The 18,808-nt window shown below is 38.4% G+C and overlaps 2 protein-coding genes across 2 annotated transcripts; one reads left to right on the forward strand and one right to left on the reverse strand.

Annotated features, from left to right (window-relative positions):
* Positions 1 to 225: 225 nt before the first annotated feature.
* On the reverse strand, positions 226 to 8,425 carry LOC141441642 (uncharacterized). The gene is made up of 8 exons (XM_074106434.1): positions 8,237 to 8,425; positions 7,843 to 7,981; positions 6,579 to 6,656; positions 5,135 to 5,279; positions 4,286 to 4,396; positions 3,549 to 3,710; positions 2,297 to 2,422; positions 226 to 1,067 (listed from the first exon to the last, which is right to left on the reverse strand). The coding sequence occupies exons 1-8, from the start codon at positions 8,304 to 8,306 to the stop codon at positions 957 to 959; spliced, it is 942 nt and encodes a 313-aa protein (XP_073962535.1). The 5' UTR covers positions 8,307 to 8,425; the 3' UTR covers positions 226 to 956.
* Positions 8,426 to 10,258: 1,833 nt separating this feature from the next.
* LOC141441640 (uncharacterized) lies at positions 10,259 to 16,884 on the forward strand. Its single transcript, XM_074106432.1, has 5 exons — positions 10,259 to 10,534; positions 11,048 to 11,594; positions 14,290 to 14,545; positions 14,833 to 15,015; positions 15,351 to 16,884. The coding sequence occupies exons 1-5, from the start codon at positions 10,333 to 10,335 to the stop codon at positions 15,522 to 15,524; spliced, it is 1,362 nt and encodes a 453-aa protein (XP_073962533.1). The 5' UTR covers positions 10,259 to 10,332; the 3' UTR covers positions 15,525 to 16,884.
* The last annotated feature ends 1,924 nt before the right edge of the window (positions 16,885 to 18,808 follow it).

The raw sequence follows: 18,808 nt of genomic DNA on the forward strand, positions 1-18,808 counted from the left end.
TTTGATTTATAATTTTACTTTTTTTATTTTTTTACTTGTAGACTTGATTCATATCTCTAAATACTGGAGTATCAACCGCCTACATCTAAATAATTCGTGAAAAATCTGTGATTTCAAACAATCCCGCTATTAATAAGCATGTGTCTTCAATCAATATGAACTTCCCCTATTTTTTTACAAATAAGGCATATAAACTAATTTACTTTGCACCGTTTGGCTTGTGACATGACGTTTGATTCATTTAGCTTTACTCTGAAAGATAACCATCGATACACTTCAACCATTTTACCTGCTTCTGCAAGCGGAACCTGGTGTTCCTTAAAACAATTATCCTGACTCTAAAAAGTGGCTACTTTGTATGAAGCGACGTTTATTTTAGGAAATAATAGGTTTTTTTTTATAACACCTAAACTGATTTTGAAGCATGCAAAATGAAATCCAGTGCTGGCACTATTCTATAAATATAACCATTTGTTTTATTTTTATGATTTTTTTTCTGAAATTTTCAACTTTGATTGCTTCTCCTGTAAAATTCGAAAAATGTCGCTTAATACAAATAGCCTTTCAACCGTCGCAATGAATAGAAAAATCGTCTTAGCAAACCCCTAATGGTTTTAAAAGACCTATCCAACGATACCCCACACTATAGGGTTGGATGAGAAAAAAAAAATCATCCCACTACGGCTATGGGAGGTACCCTAAAAAAAATTCATTTTTATTTTTTTATTGTACTATTTTGTCGGCATAGTTTACATTTTGGCTCCGGAACCCTAATACTTAATTAATAGTTTTATACTGTGGTTGTGCAGCCACGAAGTCAAGAATGTACTTAATTAATAGTTCTGCTCTGTGGTTGTGCAACCACGAAGTCAAGAATCTATGATGTCACGTCATAGTCAGGTTATTGGTTTTTATAAAAGTTGACGCATTCGCCGTAAAGGTTCGCCATCCCTGGTCTAGTCCATGTTGATCGGGATGGTGTTCTCCCCGCTATCGGCGCTTTCTTGGTCGGAGTGGGGGGGGATGGAGCGGATCACGCTGTCAATCCACGCGCGACTGTGTGACACCTGGATACAAGGAGTATACTGATTAATGTGGTTACTTGCAGAGAGAGAGAGAGTGATAACTTATCCCAGCAGAGGATAACGTAAAAAAAAATCTTCACTTAAGCTACGTTTCCACTAATGATGTGCGAGGTTCCGAGGGATGTGTTATCTCTGGTGGAAACAGCTGAGCGGAGCGAGGCGAGGTAGGCATGAAGCGTTTATATTTGTTCATGACATGAAAAACACATTCTTCACAACACATCCTCGCATATCTCTAGTGGAAACCGGGCCTTAGGGTCACCGCACACGGGTCACTGGCCACAACCGGCATATTTTCTTAGTTTCATATAAGTTTTTTATCCGCGACGATTTGTAGCGTGGGCCGGCCACCAGCGTCAACTGTGTGCAGCGAGTCCATTAAAAATATATGAGAACTACAGGAATATGCCGGTGGCCGCGTTTTGTTTGTGGTTGTGGCCAGTGACCCGTGAAACAAAATATCGGTTTTCTTTTTCATTCTCATTTGTATCTTCAGGAAAACGAAGAAAACCGAATCCCGAGCGCCATTTACATTCTGGTTGCACTGCATGATTATTTTTTAATGGTCGTCATCACCATCATCGTCATGTCCCAACAGGCCTCCCCCAAGGCTCTCCACTCAGACCGGTCTTGTGCTTCCCGCATCAACCGCGATCCCGCGATTTAACCAGGTCGTCGCTCTACCTTGTTGGAGGCCGACAATTTTTTAAAAACCTTTTGACCCCATCGGCCATCAGTCCTGCGAGCAATGTGCCCCGCCCACTGTCACTTCAGTTTCGCAATTCTTCGGGCTATGTCGGTAACCTTAGTTCTACAGCTACTTTATGTTAATTAGAGCTAATTTAATAGGTAACTTTAAACGAGAAATCCATATAATCCTTGTATTTGTACAACAAAGAGTCATTGTATTGTCTTAAAGAGTCACTGACATTGCTCAGAGAATTAGTTCGTTGAAGTGGCGTTGGGCTGGCCACGTCTGTCGCAGGACCGATGAACGGTGGAGCAGACGAGTCCTCAAATGGAGACCACGGACGGGAAAACGTAGTGTAGGGCGTCCTGAGGCACGGTGGACGGATGACCTTAAGAGGATCGCTGGCGGCGGATGGATGCGAGGGGTGAAGACAGAGTGTTGTTGCGCGCCATGGAAGAGACCTATATCCAGCAGTGGACTGCTGTAGGCTGATGATGATGATGATGATGGATTGTCTTACCATAGCGTAGACGCCCGGCTTGGACTTGAAGGCGCATTCTTCTGTGCCAGAGAACAGGGCGATGCCGTGCAGCGTGCCCCCGCGGTTGATACCGCTGAAGTGCACCGCTGGGTCGCCCGTGTCGCCCTGGTACATGCATAACATTATTATGACATGGGAAGGAAGCTTTGATATGTGGATGATGGGATACGTATGAAAATGTAGCTACAATCAAAAGCAGTCAGAAAATCTCGGATCTTCTCTGCTACCCTGGTATCGGTCGGTATAAATAACGTAAGGGATATGGTCAAAACAGAACTTTCTTAAAACGCTGTATTTGGTCTCTTCGAAACACAACTAATTAATAGCATTTTTTTAAAGCTCCTAAAATTATTAATTAGCAATACCGACTTTATGCGTTCACACAGGCGAACACAGACTGCGCAGGGTAATAAATAATTAACATAACAAAAAACTTTTCCCAACATCCCAAAATATTTTACTCAAATTATTCTTTGCCAAAAAATAATTTCCTAAAACAACTTATCGCAATTTTACGGTAAGACAATTTTTTTTGCAAATTATTGTATCAAAAATATTTAATTAGTCATGTTTCATATTACCAAGTATTATTTAGTCAAATGTATCGTTTGGCATAAAGTACTCCCCGAAATATTGCATGGCATTAATTATAACATTTATAACCTACTTTTCTAGTAGCAGTTCGTTTCTGTGAGGGACGCAGTTCTAACCTAACCTAACCTACTTTTCTGATAGTAGTTCGTTTCTGTGGGGGACGCAGTTCTGACCTAACCTAACCTTCTTTTATGGTAGCAGTTGGTTTTTGTGGTTGGTTCGTGTGCGAAGTGTAACATTTTTTGGAATATAATATTAGCCAAAAGAAAACGTTTGCTTAATAAACGTTTGTCGTAATAAAACTTGACAATGTTAAATTATGACAATTAATGCGAAATTTAAATATGCTAAAGATTCGTTTGGGAAATGAAACTACTGCGATAAGTTTTTTAGGAAGTGAAATTTGGCGAAAAATATTTTGCCGAAACGGCAGTACCTACACCGATTGACAGGTTAGATCCATGTTTTTGACTTCAGTCTGCAGAATCTGCTACGATGATTGTCCAAATACAATCAAGCTGGAGACATCAGTTCAGTGTTTCCTTTCATCAATCCGTTGTACATCAGATCCGGGAAGACGTGGCCATTGGATGGCGATTCTGACACCACCTTGATCCCCTGTTCCCCTGGTACTCACAGCACACAAAGCGACCCCCTTCACGACGCTTTGCAGACACACATGGTCGCGCTGCAGCCGATAATCGTTCCCATACTCGACGCGGCACGACGCCCGTGGCACCTCACGGACTATCATTCGTCGCAACTCCTGGTTCTCGCCTTCACGGATCTGCCCTGATATCTGGAGGAGAGGGATTAGTTGACAATTTATATGGGAGAAACAACCCAACAGTCTTCATGAAAGCTTCATGCTTGAGAGGCTATAGGTCAAACCACTTAAGCCACCACGCTTTTGAGTATTAGGAACAAACCTTCATATTTATCTCTACATATAAACGGTTGGCTCTAATATAATTCCAAGCCGGGAGCGGGAAATAATTATCAAAATCGCACCACTCTGTAAAAAGTTATGCGTAGTCATCCGTGGTGGTCATACATAAAAAAAATATATGTATACGCGTTGACTTGAGAACCTCTTCCTTTTTTTTTCGTCGGTTAGAAACGAATTTTCTTTCCACTGCATTCTCTAGCCATATTTCTCCAGGAGTGCCTACGTAAAGATGACGATATGAGAGTGAGCAGCTGCGGACAACTAGGAACTCCAGAGTCCAGCACTGCGATGTGGAGGGAAGGCAAGGGGGAAACCATCACACTATTTTTCCAACAAAGTCGGAATATTCAGTAGTTCTATCTAATCTAGGATCTAAGTGTAACGATTTAGAAGAACTGCCTAAGTAAGAGAAGGAGAGTACTAACGGATCCGAAGCCGGTAACGACAGTCTCTCCGAACCGGACCGGCAATTCGGCGCCGCCCGTCGCCAGCGTGACGGCCTGTATACGGCTGCCGTGCGGCACAGCGACGTTCAGCTGCAACATACAGAAATGAGTTCAATATTATCATCATCATCGTAATAATTCAAAAAAATAAAGGTATTTACAACAAAAAAAAAACCGACTACAAAAATCCATTCAAATTTTCTACTCGTTTGAAATCAGTGCCTCAACACGAGTCAGCAGGAGTGATAGAAGCCTCATAGATAGTATGGAGGTAAGTTAGGCGACTATAGGCTCATACTGCTAGCTCGTGAGGAGTCATATTATATTGTGGCGACCAAAAATTGCGTAGCAACCATGTTAAAGTAAGTAATCGAATTTCAACCCATGAAATCTAGTTATTGAAAAGTTCCAGTGCCTATTTGCGGTCTTCTTCATAATTCACCAAACGATCATTTCCAAGACCTAAATGCTAAATGTACCTAAATCATCAAAAGTGTCCCTGGGTCATATTCGAGCGTTTCAAACGCCTCAGTTTTCGTAGTAATGTTTTGTTATGAATGGACTGTAGTTTGATGACATTTACGATTATTTTTAGACGTCCTGTACTTTTCCTAGATAACCTGGAAACTGTAACAGAATCTTCTACCATATCAACAAGAATGAGCCCACGTACATTAAATAAAATAAAGGCTCGAATAATCGCCGCCCTACAATATTTGAAGAGTTCGCTCGATTTTTTCTAGGATCCATCAGATCCTAAGTTCAATTTCAAAGCTACAGTCGTTACGAAACAAAATGAATGACGTGTCTGTATGTCAATATGTTCACCTTGACCAGAGCGAGGTTATGCTCCGGGTAGTACTGGTCCATCCTGTACTCCGGATGGCGCTGGATGTCCACGGCAGCCAGGATCTTGCCGCCAAAGTCGCGGAACACGGAGCCCATGCGTACCGTCACCTCTTCTTTGCTGACACTACATATAAATAAGTTACTATAAAAAAGATCCCATCAAAACATAAATGTGAAATGAGAGCCAAGTTCAATATTATGATATATGCCTTTATTGTTGACTTTAATGACAAAAGAAGGCGATCTAAATGGGTGCCAAGTGCCAAGGTGCCAAGTTTATAAATGTGAAATGAGAGCCAAGTTCAATATTATGATATATGCCTTTATTGTTGACTTTAATGACGAAAGAAGGCGATCTAAATGGATGCCAAGTGCCAAGGTGCTAAGTTCATAAATGTGAAATGAGAGCCAAGTTCAATATTATGATATATGCCTTTATTGTTGACTTTAATGACAAAAGAAGGCGATCTAAATGGGTGCCAAGTGCCAAGGTGCCAAGCTCATAAATGTGAAATGAGAGCCAAGTTCAATATTATGATATATGCCTTTATTGTTGACTTTAATGACGAAAGAAGGCGATCTAAATGGATGCCAAGTGCCAAGGTGCCAAGTTAATAAATGTGAAATGAGAGCCAAGTTCAATATTATGATATATGCCTTTATTGTTGACTTTAATGACAAAAGAAGGCGATCTAAATGGATGCCAAGTGCCAAGGTGCCAAGTTCATAAATGTGAAATGAGAGCCAAGTTCAATATTATGATATATGCCTTTATTGTTGACTTTAATGACGAAAGAAGGCGATCTAAATGGATGCCAAGTGCCAAGGTGCTAAGTTCATAAATGTGAAATGAGAGCCAAGTTCAATATTATGATATATGCCTTTATTGTTGACTTTAATGACAAAAGAAGGCGATCTAAATGGGTGCCAAGTGCCAAGGTGCCAAGTTCATAAATGTGAAATGAGAGCCAAGTTCAATATTATGATATATGCCTTTATTGTTGAAATGACAAAAGAAGGCGATCTAAATGGGTGCCAAGTGCCAAGGTGCCAAGTTGAATGGTCAGTTCTGAAATTATTTTATAACAAATTAAAATATAATTTCTTCTTATAACTCATGATAATATATTGAAGCCTAAGGTCGGGCTTGGCTAGTTGTCATATACGAATTATTATTAAGTACAGACCTTAGAGTAATGTAGAAGAGCCCTATGTTCGATGGCTAGTTTCTACCAGCAAGCCAAATTTTCGGAAGAACAAAATAAGAACTTATAGCTTTAAAACTTGCGAAGGCTAATATAATTCGTATATATATAAAACTATAGCCAAGTCCGACATTAGGCTTCGAAATATCCTATCCTGTCGGGATTCTAAGTTGGTTATATTATAACACAAGAACACAACAGTGGTTAAATAGACTTACTAGTCAAAGCATTGCGCCGCGGTCAACACCCATTCTGGTCCGACGATGGCACCACCACACCAGTGCTTATTATGTAATCTGAAAAATAAGTTTTTTGTAAAAAAAAACAATTTTAACACAAGCTTTTTTGCTGACTGTACTTGCATTGTCATACTACATTTCCGTACCAAATTTCAAGTCGATGCCATTTATCGTTGAGGAGTTACGTCCTGCAGAGACGATCCTGGCCGAACCACCAGAATGTCACTTCCTGATTATTGTGTTGTCATCAGATTTACATAAGTACTCATGCCAAATTTCAAGTCAATTCGACCACTGGAAGTGGGTCAAATTCAACTTGCAAGATTTGACCCGTACATATATAGATACAAACATTGCAAGAAATAAAAGCTTGTAACAAAATTTACCACATGAATATTGTCATTAAACAGTAAATGCTGAAAATCCTTACTTTCTTCGCGCGAATTCTATTTCTGTTTTTATTATTATTATTCTTATCCATGTCACTTCACGTCATGTAATGTCACGAATAAATGTTTTCTTTCTTTCTTTCTTTCTTTCTTTCTTCCTTATCGATATTATAAATGTGAAAATAACTGTCAATCTTTCTGTCTGTTACCTCTTCACGTTTCAATCGCTAATAAACCGATTAAAATTAAAGGTGCGATGATATACGAGTAGACGCAAATAAAGATGATTATGATAGTTTCAGACTCTGGGAAGGACATAGGATAATGTTATCGCGATAAACTAAGTCTTCGTAGGCGGAGACAAAAAACAGCTAGCTTATATAAAATAACAAACCAACAATAGCTTCCAATAGCGTGAGGGGGAACAATCAGTTCAGCAGTTTTGGAGCACATGGTATGGCATGACATGATGACAAATTGAGGCTATTTCACCTGGTTATTGCTTGGTTGTGCACAGTTCTGGTGGGGCAACCAGTATAGAAAACGAAAAAGTTTATTCGGGACACAGACAATTAAAAGATAAAACAATAAAAAGAATATAATATGAAAATACAATTGCACAAATAAAAATGAATGAGAATACAAAATACCTACTAAAAATTACAAATATTTGCTTGTGCCCGAAATGGTCCCGCCTGAGCATAAAATGCGCACTCCTCGGGTTGAGCCAGCGCTGGTCTTCCGGCGAGACCATTTTAGACAGTCACCACAGGTCACAAATAAACGCGTGCATCCAGAATTACTGTAAATCTGCCCCTGACTTTGTGTTAAGAGAGAGCAGAAAGATGGAGTACCTCACAGACACAGTATAAGGGTAGTCCTCCAGGCAGACAAGACCTCCCTCTGTCGTCAACCTCTTCCTCCGCATGTGAGTGAGGTCCTCTTCCATCTTTGGGGGGAACTCGCATTCTAATTCCGCTTTTGCTGTTGTTGCTGTGTACAAATTAATCGTCAAGAAGAATGGGGCATCAAATTTCTTTGTTCTTTCATTAACATTTGTTTTATTTACTACCATAATAATTTACATTTCATCGCATATTTGTATTATGTTTCCTAGTTTGTGATAGGTATTTCTTTTATATATTAAAAATAAAACTCTTTATTGTACAAAAAGAAAATACAGAAAGGTTTCAAAAAAACGGACTTTTACAAATCAAGTTGTTTGATCATGATTGTAGGTGCACTTACCACATTCAACAATAGACGAGTAACTAAAATAAACTAAAACTAAAAAACAATTTACAAATCTATGCAACATTGCAGAAATAATTTCACCCGTTCATATTACATGAAAACTGTGGAGGGAAAGCTAAATGGGCTCAACCACAACCTCAACCGAAAGGAAAGCTTACTGATCGATTTTTCCAAGAAAACAATGTTGTGTATGGTGTTACTAGTTTAGTTAGAAATTGTTTGGGTAAACGTATGCGAAACAATGGTGTAATAGTTTAAACAAACACCCTTGTGTGTTACGTCAAATGAACGAGTCAAACGGTGGTGCAATTAGAAGAACAATCACCGAAGTAAAGGTAACAGAAAATAAACAAAGCAGTCCAGTGATCGAAAAACAAGAAAATGAGATTTGAATCCAAATTATCTCAAACCACTTTTGATTCAAAATTTCAAATCTTCCCTTTTATCGGGTTAAAATCTACAAGGTAAACGTGATATCAAATTAGTTTTTCTGGTTTAGTAAAGTTGATGCTGGGCATGCTCAATTATTTAAATATTATTTATTTTTGAAGAGTAGGTATGTAATGTATGGATACATTGAATTTGTGATTTAACTTCAACAAAGTACGGTAGTAATAAACAAATTTTAATTTCAAATATTGCACTTTTTAGACTAAGTTTTAAGAATTGAGCTAGAGCAATATTGTCCAGCTGAGCTATGTATTAGTTTTGTAGAACTTTTAAAAGTAGTTTTATTAATAAAATCACCTTTTATGGTATGTTGTAGTTTAACGGTTTGTTTTATTTTATTATTTATTTTTGATTTTGTCTGACTTTATTAAATCTTTTTTTATAAAGAAATATATCAAAGAGATAACGACATTTGAAGTGATGTTAGATGGGTACCTAACCTACCGTACTTCAAAAAAGGAGGTGGTTCTAATGTTCCAATGTTTGTATTTTTTTTAAGTATGTTTACCGATTACTCAGTCAATTGTGAACCGATTTTCAAAATTATTTTTTTATTCGAAAGAGTACTCTTTTGAGGTGATTCCATAGTCACCAAGTCAAGATCTGATGATGGAATCGTATAGAAATCGAGAGCAAACCTCAAATTTTATAGGCACATCTATGGTGATTTTGGCATTGTTAGCATTAAGATAAGCATTTATATTCAGAAGGTATCATTTGGTAAACTGGACAGCTGATGAAGAAGACCGTAGATGGCCAATGGAACTCGTCAAAGCTAAGTAATGCTCGCGCGTCTATAAACGATCATGATTAATAAACCTAGATAAGCTACTAAGAAGAAGCTTTAAGTTAATGATTCTTTCGAACTGATCATCTGATGCTGAAGCCGGAAGGTAGGCAACGGAAATCTGTTATAAAACAACGTAACTAAGCCGTGTTTGGGCTTAATCGAATCGTTGTGAAATGTACTTTGGCTACGAATCACTAAAAAGTGAGAAATAATTATTTTGTAACGTATGTCAATATCTTTGCATGGGAGAGAGTTCCCCTTGCAGGTATACCATCACTTGACCGAATTTCATTTGTCCGAATTTCATGTGCTATAATACGAGTATTCAACCACCATAATAATGTTTCTTATAATTTCATTTTCACTACTCATTGTTTACCAAATTATGGCATATAACTTTCGGGCAAACAATAGATAACCCCCCTTGTATAATTCAATGTTTATTAATAATGTTTGATAAGCATTCATCTAAACTTGCATTGGAGATATTCCGGAGTAATTCAGCTCATGACAATCCTTTTGTTCACCAGCTTTAATAGTGCGGTTGTCATCTGTAGATGTACTTTATACGTGCAGAGATCCACATGTCCCTGATAAGCCAGCAGCAGGTGCTTATCTCACAAGACTCCAATTCATTTCAAGATCAACACACCTATTGTACTAAATCAATTGTTTCATATTTCTTATCATTTATTTTCCCGACTCAATGGAGTGTTACGAATGTTTATTTCTTCTCTATTATCTACTATTTAACATCATAAATAGCCAAGCCTCGCTTCAGTCAACAGAAGTAGCAATACGTGCACTTAGACAAATATTTGGAATGTTATGTTATTTTTAGAACTGGAAAATGATTAAAGATTGTATAGTGTTGTTGTTAGTTGCTAGTTTTTGTGTGTGCCAGGAGTATGATGATGATGATTATTCTGAGATCCAGAACACTGTGGAGTCGGGGAGTAGGGAAGTGTTTAATGTCTCACGCAGGGGGAGACCAGAGAGGGTTGTTAAACTTTTAAATGGTAACCGTTTGAAAGTGGCTGGAGTTAAAAGAGGTTGGTCTGTGATATTTGTGTCTCTTCTTTCTTTTTTTCTTTATTATTCTTAAAAAGCAATTATTGATTTCAACCAATTTACTTAAACAGCTCCGTTGATAAAGATATTGTAGCATTGAGAATGCTTTGAAATTTATAAAATTCATGTATATCACCAAAAATATGCATACCTACCTAAGTATGCACCTAAATATCATTAGAGTGATTAATTTTCATATTCTACTTAGTTTAATTTTAATTTATAGTGAATAAGGAAGAAAACTGTATTTTTGTGCTTGTGTTTGTGGTAGCAGGTATTTGGTTATTTAACGTATTAGTTAAGTGAATGATTACTTTTTCATTTAAATGAGTTATGCCGTGAGGGGCCTATGTTCAACAGTAAACGTTATACGGCTGATATAATGTTGATATTGATATGCCATGTAATAGACTCCAAATTTCACCTTTTATCGTAAATAAATATTAAAATTTATAAATAGATTTTATTTAATATAAGCATGGTTATATTTGCAGTAAGAACACCAAAATCAACTTGGCGACCTGAAATAGAAATAACAGATCCAGAACCCACTGAGTCTGTCTGGATTACAGAATCAGAAAGAACAAAAGAGCCTACTTGGAGAATAGAGGCAACAGAAAAACCTATTTGGAGAATCGATGCTATTGAATCAAAAACTTTAAAACTTAACGAGAGAACAAAACATAATAGAAGACCTAGAGAGCCCCAATGGACAATAGTACCAGCAACAGAACCTACAGAAGAAATAACCGAAGCTACTGAGGAAGTAATGAAAGTTACTAGGAAAGCAATAGGTTATAGAAGCTTCAATGCTAAACGTTTCAAAAGTGCAGATGATAGCAACGAAGAATACAAGACAACTAAAGAAATCCATTTCAAGGAACAGCATCATACTCAGGCTACCCATGCCGACGAAGAACACAAAGAACCTCTGGTAAATTATCCATTTGCTGTGTCGATACAGAGAATGGGCTCTCACTACGCTTCTGGAGCCCTGGTAGACAAAAAATGGGTCCTGACCTCCGCAGGAGAATTTCACAAGTATGTATAAATTGTTTTTCTAGAAAATACCTCATCATCTGGTTCACTAGTTAATGCCCGCGAGATGATCGCTAAGCGAAATGTATGCAAGGTGTCAAAATAGGAGACACCTGTGGGCTTCCGTGGATGTGTATCTTCTGTTATGATGTGGAAAATGCTCCTTATGCATCCCCGTTTGGGGAAATAAAGGGTATGTGGGGCTCCTCGCGATGAGGAAACCCACTGCAACGAGTTTCCTCGTTGTTATTGAGTGTGGGCATTACGGGTGACTACCGCAACGCTCACTGACCGTCCCGGGATTGGGTTTCTTTAGTCAACACCGTGGTGGCTTGGTTCCCTGCCCTCCACTGCTAGTGTCGGAGTAGGGGATGTATCCGGGATACAGTTCCCCTGGAGCGTAGAGTGGGATGCCCATTGCTCAGTTAGCGTTAAATTATGATCAGTGCCGTTATCTTGAAAAGTAAGCAGCTCTTTGGATCACCAAGTTATGAGAGAAGTAAGTAACGATTCTCAGGCAAACATGTTGACAGGTTGCTTGTTAAGTTGTTTAGTAATACTTCGTGAAATATAGAGTGATTAGTAATCAGGATACAATTGGAAGTAGTTATTCAAAATTTTTCCAAACCTCAACAATTATTTTTTTGATTTGGAACTAGTTTCAGTAACATCAAAATCGAAGTTAAAGAATAACATGACAATGCTTTAGAACATTTTCGCATACTCGTAACTTCGCCCAATAACAAAAAGCTACGCTTAATAAACCAGTGATGGACTAAGTAATTGTGGGGATAACAAAGCTGATCCCCCAATTTTCGAAGTTGATGTAAGTATTTTTTAGCCCTGTTCATGACTTGACCAAGAGAACCCGAGACTGGAGTTCCAGTCACTGTTATGTAATAGGACACATTTTTTTCTCCTATTACAATCGAAAGTGCTCCTGATTCTGAGTAGGAAAACTAAATTTCATCCAAATCTAAAAAAATAGTCATTTCAACAACACTTTTTCTGAAAACGCCCAAAAACCTTTTGCTTTGATTGGGGCTAAGGCTGGGACCAGTCTTTTCTTTTCATATGTACAAAGTTCAGAAGTATGAGCACTAGACGTTGACTTTAAAGTAAACAAAATCGTACATTCGAAGAATCAACTTTAGGTAATCCAAAAAAAGCCAACAATATGGCCTCTCAAGCAGAGGATTGAGGATTCAAATCTGAGTTTTTCGAAATTACATTTGAAATTTACAACGACCTTGACACCTAGAGTGAAGAAAACAAAATGAGAAATCCTATGCAAACCAGCGAAGCAATTGAATGGGTGTGTATGAAGCTCATAATCTGCCCATTCCCGCGTGAGTACTGCGACCCAAGCTGAATGATGAAATGAAATGTATGCTATGCAGTAATAGGTAATTTTGTATACAGCGTGGGCCGAATTTTGTGCCGTTGAGTATATTTATATTTTTTTCAAACAAATTAAAGACAACGTTGACGTCGCAACGTAACAGGAAGTCGAAAGAGAGATAGGTAAGGATAAGTGTCAATTACTACACCGACAAGAGTACAATATTATACACTATGGATGATGTTGATGTTGACGTTGTTGGGTCTATTAGATTAATAGACCTTACATTTATGAATGTTGAAGGTATGTTGAAGTTATGTTGTAAATGTTATAATGTTAGAAGAACGGATTGTTAAGTAAAAGATGTGACCGTCCTGGTAGAGTACCTTCATTGCACTGAAATATAAAGTAATACATTTAATTGCGTAATTTTATTTAAACAGAATGACGTACACAGAGGGTGCAGCGTCAGCCTTAGCCACAGAATAAGTAATAGTAGGTACTAGCGGAAAATTTTAATAGTATTTGCAATCTTGTATCACGTGAAGTATCGTGCAAGGTAAACAATTTATTTGAGTAAAGGAATACGCTAAACCAATACACGAGGGAGCGCTTAACAATTCAAATACCTATCACGTCTTTTATCAGATCTTTAGGTAAAAACTTGATGGGCGGGGTTTGCGTTTGCTTCAATAACATCAATAAAATTATACTTATCTTTGAAGTAATAAAGTTAACACGTCGAATCATAAGTATTGACGCATATCAAACCCCGCCCATGTTACGTTTTTATCTACATATACTTATAAATATGTATCTTCGTGCACACGATCTTTCTGCCTATACGTATATGATGATTTTTTCATCGGTGATCAGGTACTTGTCCTTTTCCTTAGAACCACTGTCCTTCCCAATTTCTTTTTTCCGATGTAAAAGAATGTCTTTGCTCACCCGCGACCTCATGATAGCTAAGTTTATGCAAGATATGCGACCTAACCAGAGATAACCAGAGCTCAATTTCAGAGCAACGCAACCGTACACCATACCACCAGATGTTAAATGTGTTATAGTGTACGGTTGTGTTGCTCTGAAGATGAGCTCTGGTTGAGTTCGAAACGTGTCAGTGTGTTGTGTTAGTGGTGATAGGTGGGTTTGTGTGACTTGTGTGTGTTCTTACAGAGATGAGGTGGCGGAATTGCATGAACACGCATGTCTTGCATAAACTTAGCTATCATATGGTCGCGGGTGAGCAAAGACATTCTTTTAGTTCATTGATATTGACCTCCGCAAAGTAACGCCTGATTCAGTAAATTATTCTTTCTTCCGTTCCGTAATTATCCTAATCAATTATTTTAGTGTACGAGAGTCCATAAAGATCTACCGAGCGCGGTTGGGTTCCGTAGACTGCAAAAAAGGTGGCACGGTTGTGCCTCTAATGAGCATAGAGATACATCCATCATTTGTGCCAGGAAGGCCGAACTATGACATAGCGATGATACGACTGGCGGTGCTGGTGGACTTCACAGACTATATACATCCAATTGGCTTGACTAAGATACAGGATAAAGTGCTGAGCGCCAAGTTCTTGACCACGTATTGGCCACGTGTAGTCGTAAGTACTCTTCTCAATACTGCTTCTCCGTTTAACAACATTCTGCTAAGTTACATATATCACCATGTGCATCCATATATCCATTGGTATTCCACAGAGTCCATAACCAAATAATGCGAAAGTAACTCTGTCGGTCTCGAGATATTTTGGGATAATAATAAATAATAAATCGGTTTGACTAGTGTAAGCTTAGCAAAGCTTGTGTTATGGGTACTAAGCAACGGTAATGTAGGTAAACATCGTTGACCCAATTTTTTTTCTTGAAAAATCCATTTACTTAATTCTAGATAAAAGGACAAGTCCTGCCTCCGACAGCAAAAGAAAGGGAGAAGCATAATCGCATGCGCGTCTCCACGCAGAGACTGGTGCCATGGGACAAATGCTACCAAAGACTGACCCATCAGAAGGAATCATTGGCAGAGTCAAGTCTGTGCTTGAGGCCTGTGATTGCACATCATACTACCTGTATGGTGAGTAACAATTCTAACTCTAAAATCATCTCCATCTCATTTCATCCGCTGCTCCTCTCTAAAGAATGAAACTGATTAGCGATAATGCTTACAAACCTTAGCTCGCCAGTCAATAGCTTCAGTATGTTCTTAGGTTTTATCGCCTGCTTCCCCCATGATAGAACTGGCTACCCTCTTGACCATATCACTTTCTAAAGTCTTGTCGGAATTTTCTGAAAACGATGCTACTTTTACGCCAACCACGGCGACAAATAACGCCATCTAGCGATCCACCTGTCAGAAGACCCTCATTGATTGTGAATCATTCAAAACCGTTTATTCATTTGTTTCCGTAGCCCGATGTCGGCGCTCCTGTGATCGCCAACGACGGTCTCTGGGGCATCACTTCGGGCTGGATCAGCAAAGACTGTACCACAGCCCGTCACCCCAGCCCCATAGTCGTCGCGCGAGTCTCTTCGCCGACCGTGCGCTCCTGGTTGAACTCGCTACTGCTAGCACCTGAAAACTAAATATCCTGAGCATTACAAAACAAGCCTCGTCACACTTACCAACTGGATATAGGGGTGGAACTTCAACTGCTTAGAGTATTTCTCGGTGAAACTCCAATATGTGATGTAATGCACACTAATCGATATATGGCAATTGCGTGACACCGTCTCTAAAGACTTGGAATCTCACTGTCACCGCGCTTACGTAGAGTCAGCGCTATGCTTGATTCTCGCTATCAACGCGGGGCCAGCGCTCAGAGCTCATCTACAAACAGGTGCCTCGCAATTGCTTTCAATCTATCAGATGTCGATGATGACCTGTCAGATTAATCAGCTGTCGTCTCGACGTCACCCAACAGTTTCACTGCGAGTCGAGTGGACTCCGTATGGACTCCGCTACTTGCAACGGTCGGCTTCACAGATGTTCAGTGGAAGCTCATACAATGCCAGTTAAACGGAATCTGAATAAAGGGTGGGCATTATAAGGTATACTTTGGAAATGCAGAATCCTTTGGTTGACGCCTGCTTGATTGTGATGTGAGGTGGTGCCACGCTGACATACCATCCGAGTATGTATATTTAAAAGGCAACAGCAATGGAATATGGCCGCGGCCACATGAAATCGCTCGACGCTCGTTTTCAGTGTCAAATCTGGTCACGTGATATATAGCGATAAAGCTGAAAATGTTGAGCTTTATCGCTAGAAAAAAAGCCTCTTCAATTTCGGCAAAAAAACTGTTATTTTTTTTTCATTCACTTCAATTTCTTTTTTTGTACCACTGCTACGACTGCTACTAAATGAGATTAAGAAATCAGCTTCCAATGCCAAGATCGATCCTGCAGAAGCCATTTTGTCGCTGCTGCTCGACGCGGCGACTTGACGCTACTTTTTTGAGTCGCGGGAAATTTAAAATCACCTTCAAAATGGGGTCACGTGACCAGATTTATCGCTGCAATCGAGCGACGAGTGACTGCATGTGGGACCTTATGAAAATGTTTCATAATAAGTTTCACGTTGCAGCACCTCACTACTTTATGAGCTCCTGATACATCACAACAACACGTTTACAATAAATGTGTAAAAAAATATTGAACAATGGAATGATAATGTGTATTGTTCATGACTTGAGTAAGCCGTTAAGTAATGTATGAAAGTTTAGACTTAGTCGTACGCGCGAGAGAATCGCGATCTCATGGCCTGCTAGTAGATATAAAAACTTGGTGTTAAAAGGAGTTTCAAGATTAAGATTTTCTTAAACAATGTCCCTCCAGTTTTCTTAACATATCAATGTGAGTATTGAATTCTATTTATCCTACTTACACTTATAAATGAGTGTGCGATTTCACCAACTAAAAGGGCTAGACAGATTTGAATACAATTCGATTACAATTCGATTATCCTACGGGATCAGTCTGTAGCCATGTAAATTTCTGATCGCTCAATCACTAAGCCAGAAACAATCAAAGTAGTGGTGTTCTTCATATAACGAAAGCGGAAATGATGTATTTTTTGAGAATTTTATTGGGAATTTAGTAAAAACTCGGAATTTCAAAATCCACTGCCAGACTTAATTAAAAGCTATCGTTCGAGCAAGCGAAGTGACAGTAAAAGTTTATTGTAAACAAAAATATAAGTTCAAGTTTTTACTTACTTTTCTTAAAGTAGGTATTAAACTAGAAATAAAAATTATGTCAGTACATAGTTGTGGACCTTTATATGTATAAGTAAGTTAATGTGTCTACTGCAATAATAATGCGTGAATTGCGTGATAGACCTTTACTTTCTTTGAAAACCGTTAATAAACATTTGTTCGTTTTTAAAGAATATAAAAGTCTATCACGAATAATTATTGGAGTAGACACATTAACTTATATATTAAGAGCAGTTCTAACATACCTGTTGCCAGCTCAGCAGGTATAAACGCTCTTAAGCTTGGTAGTTTTAATTTGAAATCCCGAGGTTTTACTAAAATTCCAATGAAATTCAAAAATTTGTTACTACAGTATGGAAAATTCCCTTGCACAATATGTTATCTATGTTACCTGCTGTAAAGTTATTAACTAGTCCTTCCTTTTTTCTGTAAAAAAGGTTGTCTGGAATACCTTGTAATTTTTCTCTCTGTGTGTGTACCTGTTTTTTGTATCGCTTACTATTTCTGGTGTACACAACATTACTACTTATTGTACACATTGTACAATAAAGAGTCATTGTATTGTATGTTGATTTAGTAGCTGATGTTTTGTTATTTTTAAAGTGATATTCAGGAGGTGTTGATATCTAGATATGAAAATACATTAAAATCCGTCCAACCGTTTTAGTTGATGAAGTGTAACATAAACACACGTTAACAAATTTTAACATTATAAAATGTTGTACGATTGCCAATCAAAATTCTAACACAATGACAATGTTCTATGTATGCTCAACAATTGAAGTCCTACATGGTACTTAACTATAAGTAGACGGAAGGGCAATACCGACCAATCTATTATTACTGAGTTCTTTTAAGGTGCGGCCACACCGCTGCTTAAAAAACGGCGACGCGGCAGTACGGAATCGCAGTGACGCATCGTATGCGCACCGTTTTTATTGCATGCTATCCACACCGCTGCTTGAAATACTCAAACGGTGCGGAATCCCAGTGACGTGCCGTTAACGTCACGACTTTTGTTCGGTAAAGTCCTGACGTTTAGCGGTGTGGATAGCATGCAATAAAAACGATGCGCATACGATGCGTCCCTGCGATTCCGGACCGCCACCGTTATTTAAGCAGCAGTGTGGCTGCTATTCGTCGGTTGGAACTATCCGTAGTTATGTAGATAATAACTGTTATGAAATCTTGTAATTTTATATTAAACATTTTACAAATTGTGCGCATTTATTATTTTATTCATGCTTTAAATAGGTAACTTTTAATAGTATTTTGCAGTAATTCTTCACTTCTTAATTTAACGGAACTTTTTGATTCATTATTGGAATTCGGCTGATGCACATTAAGATTATTAACCCCCTTGTTTCACCATCCATTGATTAAATTTATCTGACGGATAAATGTGCTGCCTCTGTTTATTTTGTTCGAATAAACGGAGACAGCATCACATTTATCAATGGGTGGTGAAAGAGCCCGTAAATCTTTAAATAATCATTAATAGCCGTATATAGCCCGTTCGCTACATTTGAAATTTATCACGAGCTTTACGGTTAAGGAAAACTTCATGAGGAAACTTTATTGGAGCAATCTGCCATGGTATTTACAAGAGTGAGTTCCATTCCTTAAATGCCGTGAAACAGCAATCGGCAGAAA

The sequence above is a fragment of the Choristoneura fumiferana genome, chromosome 24 (genome assembly GCF_025370935.1).
Source record: "Choristoneura fumiferana chromosome 24, NRCan_CFum_1, whole genome shotgun sequence".
Classification (NCBI taxonomy): Eukaryota; Metazoa; Arthropoda; class Insecta; order Lepidoptera; family Tortricidae; genus Choristoneura; species Choristoneura fumiferana.

Excerpts from the sequence above, each read along its gene's own strand:
- LOC141441640 (XM_074106432.1), top strand. The coding sequence starts at position 10,333 with ATGATTAAAGATTGTATAGTGTTGTTGTTAGTTGCTAGTTTTTGTGTG. Across the intron at positions 14,546-14,832 it reads CGTATTGGCCACGTGTAGTC|ATAAAAGGACAAGTCCTGCC; the intron begins GTAAGTACTCTT and ends ACTTAATTCTAG. Across the intron at positions 15,016-15,350 it reads CACATCATACTACCTGTATG|CCCGATGTCGGCGCTCCTGT; the intron begins GTGAGTAACAAT and ends TTGTTTCCGTAG.
- LOC141441642 (XM_074106434.1), bottom strand. The coding sequence starts at position 8,306 with ATGTTGCATAGATTTGTAAATTGTTTTTTAGTTTTAGTTTATTTTAGT. Across the intron at positions 6,657-7,842 it reads CCTTATACTGTGTCTGTGAG|ATTACATAATAAGCACTGGT; the intron begins GTACTCCATCTT and ends CTTATTTTTCAG. Across the intron at positions 3,711-4,285 it reads TCGTTACCGGCTTCGGATCC|ATATCAGGGCAGATCCGTGA; the intron begins GTTAGTACTCTC and ends CCTCTCCTCCAG.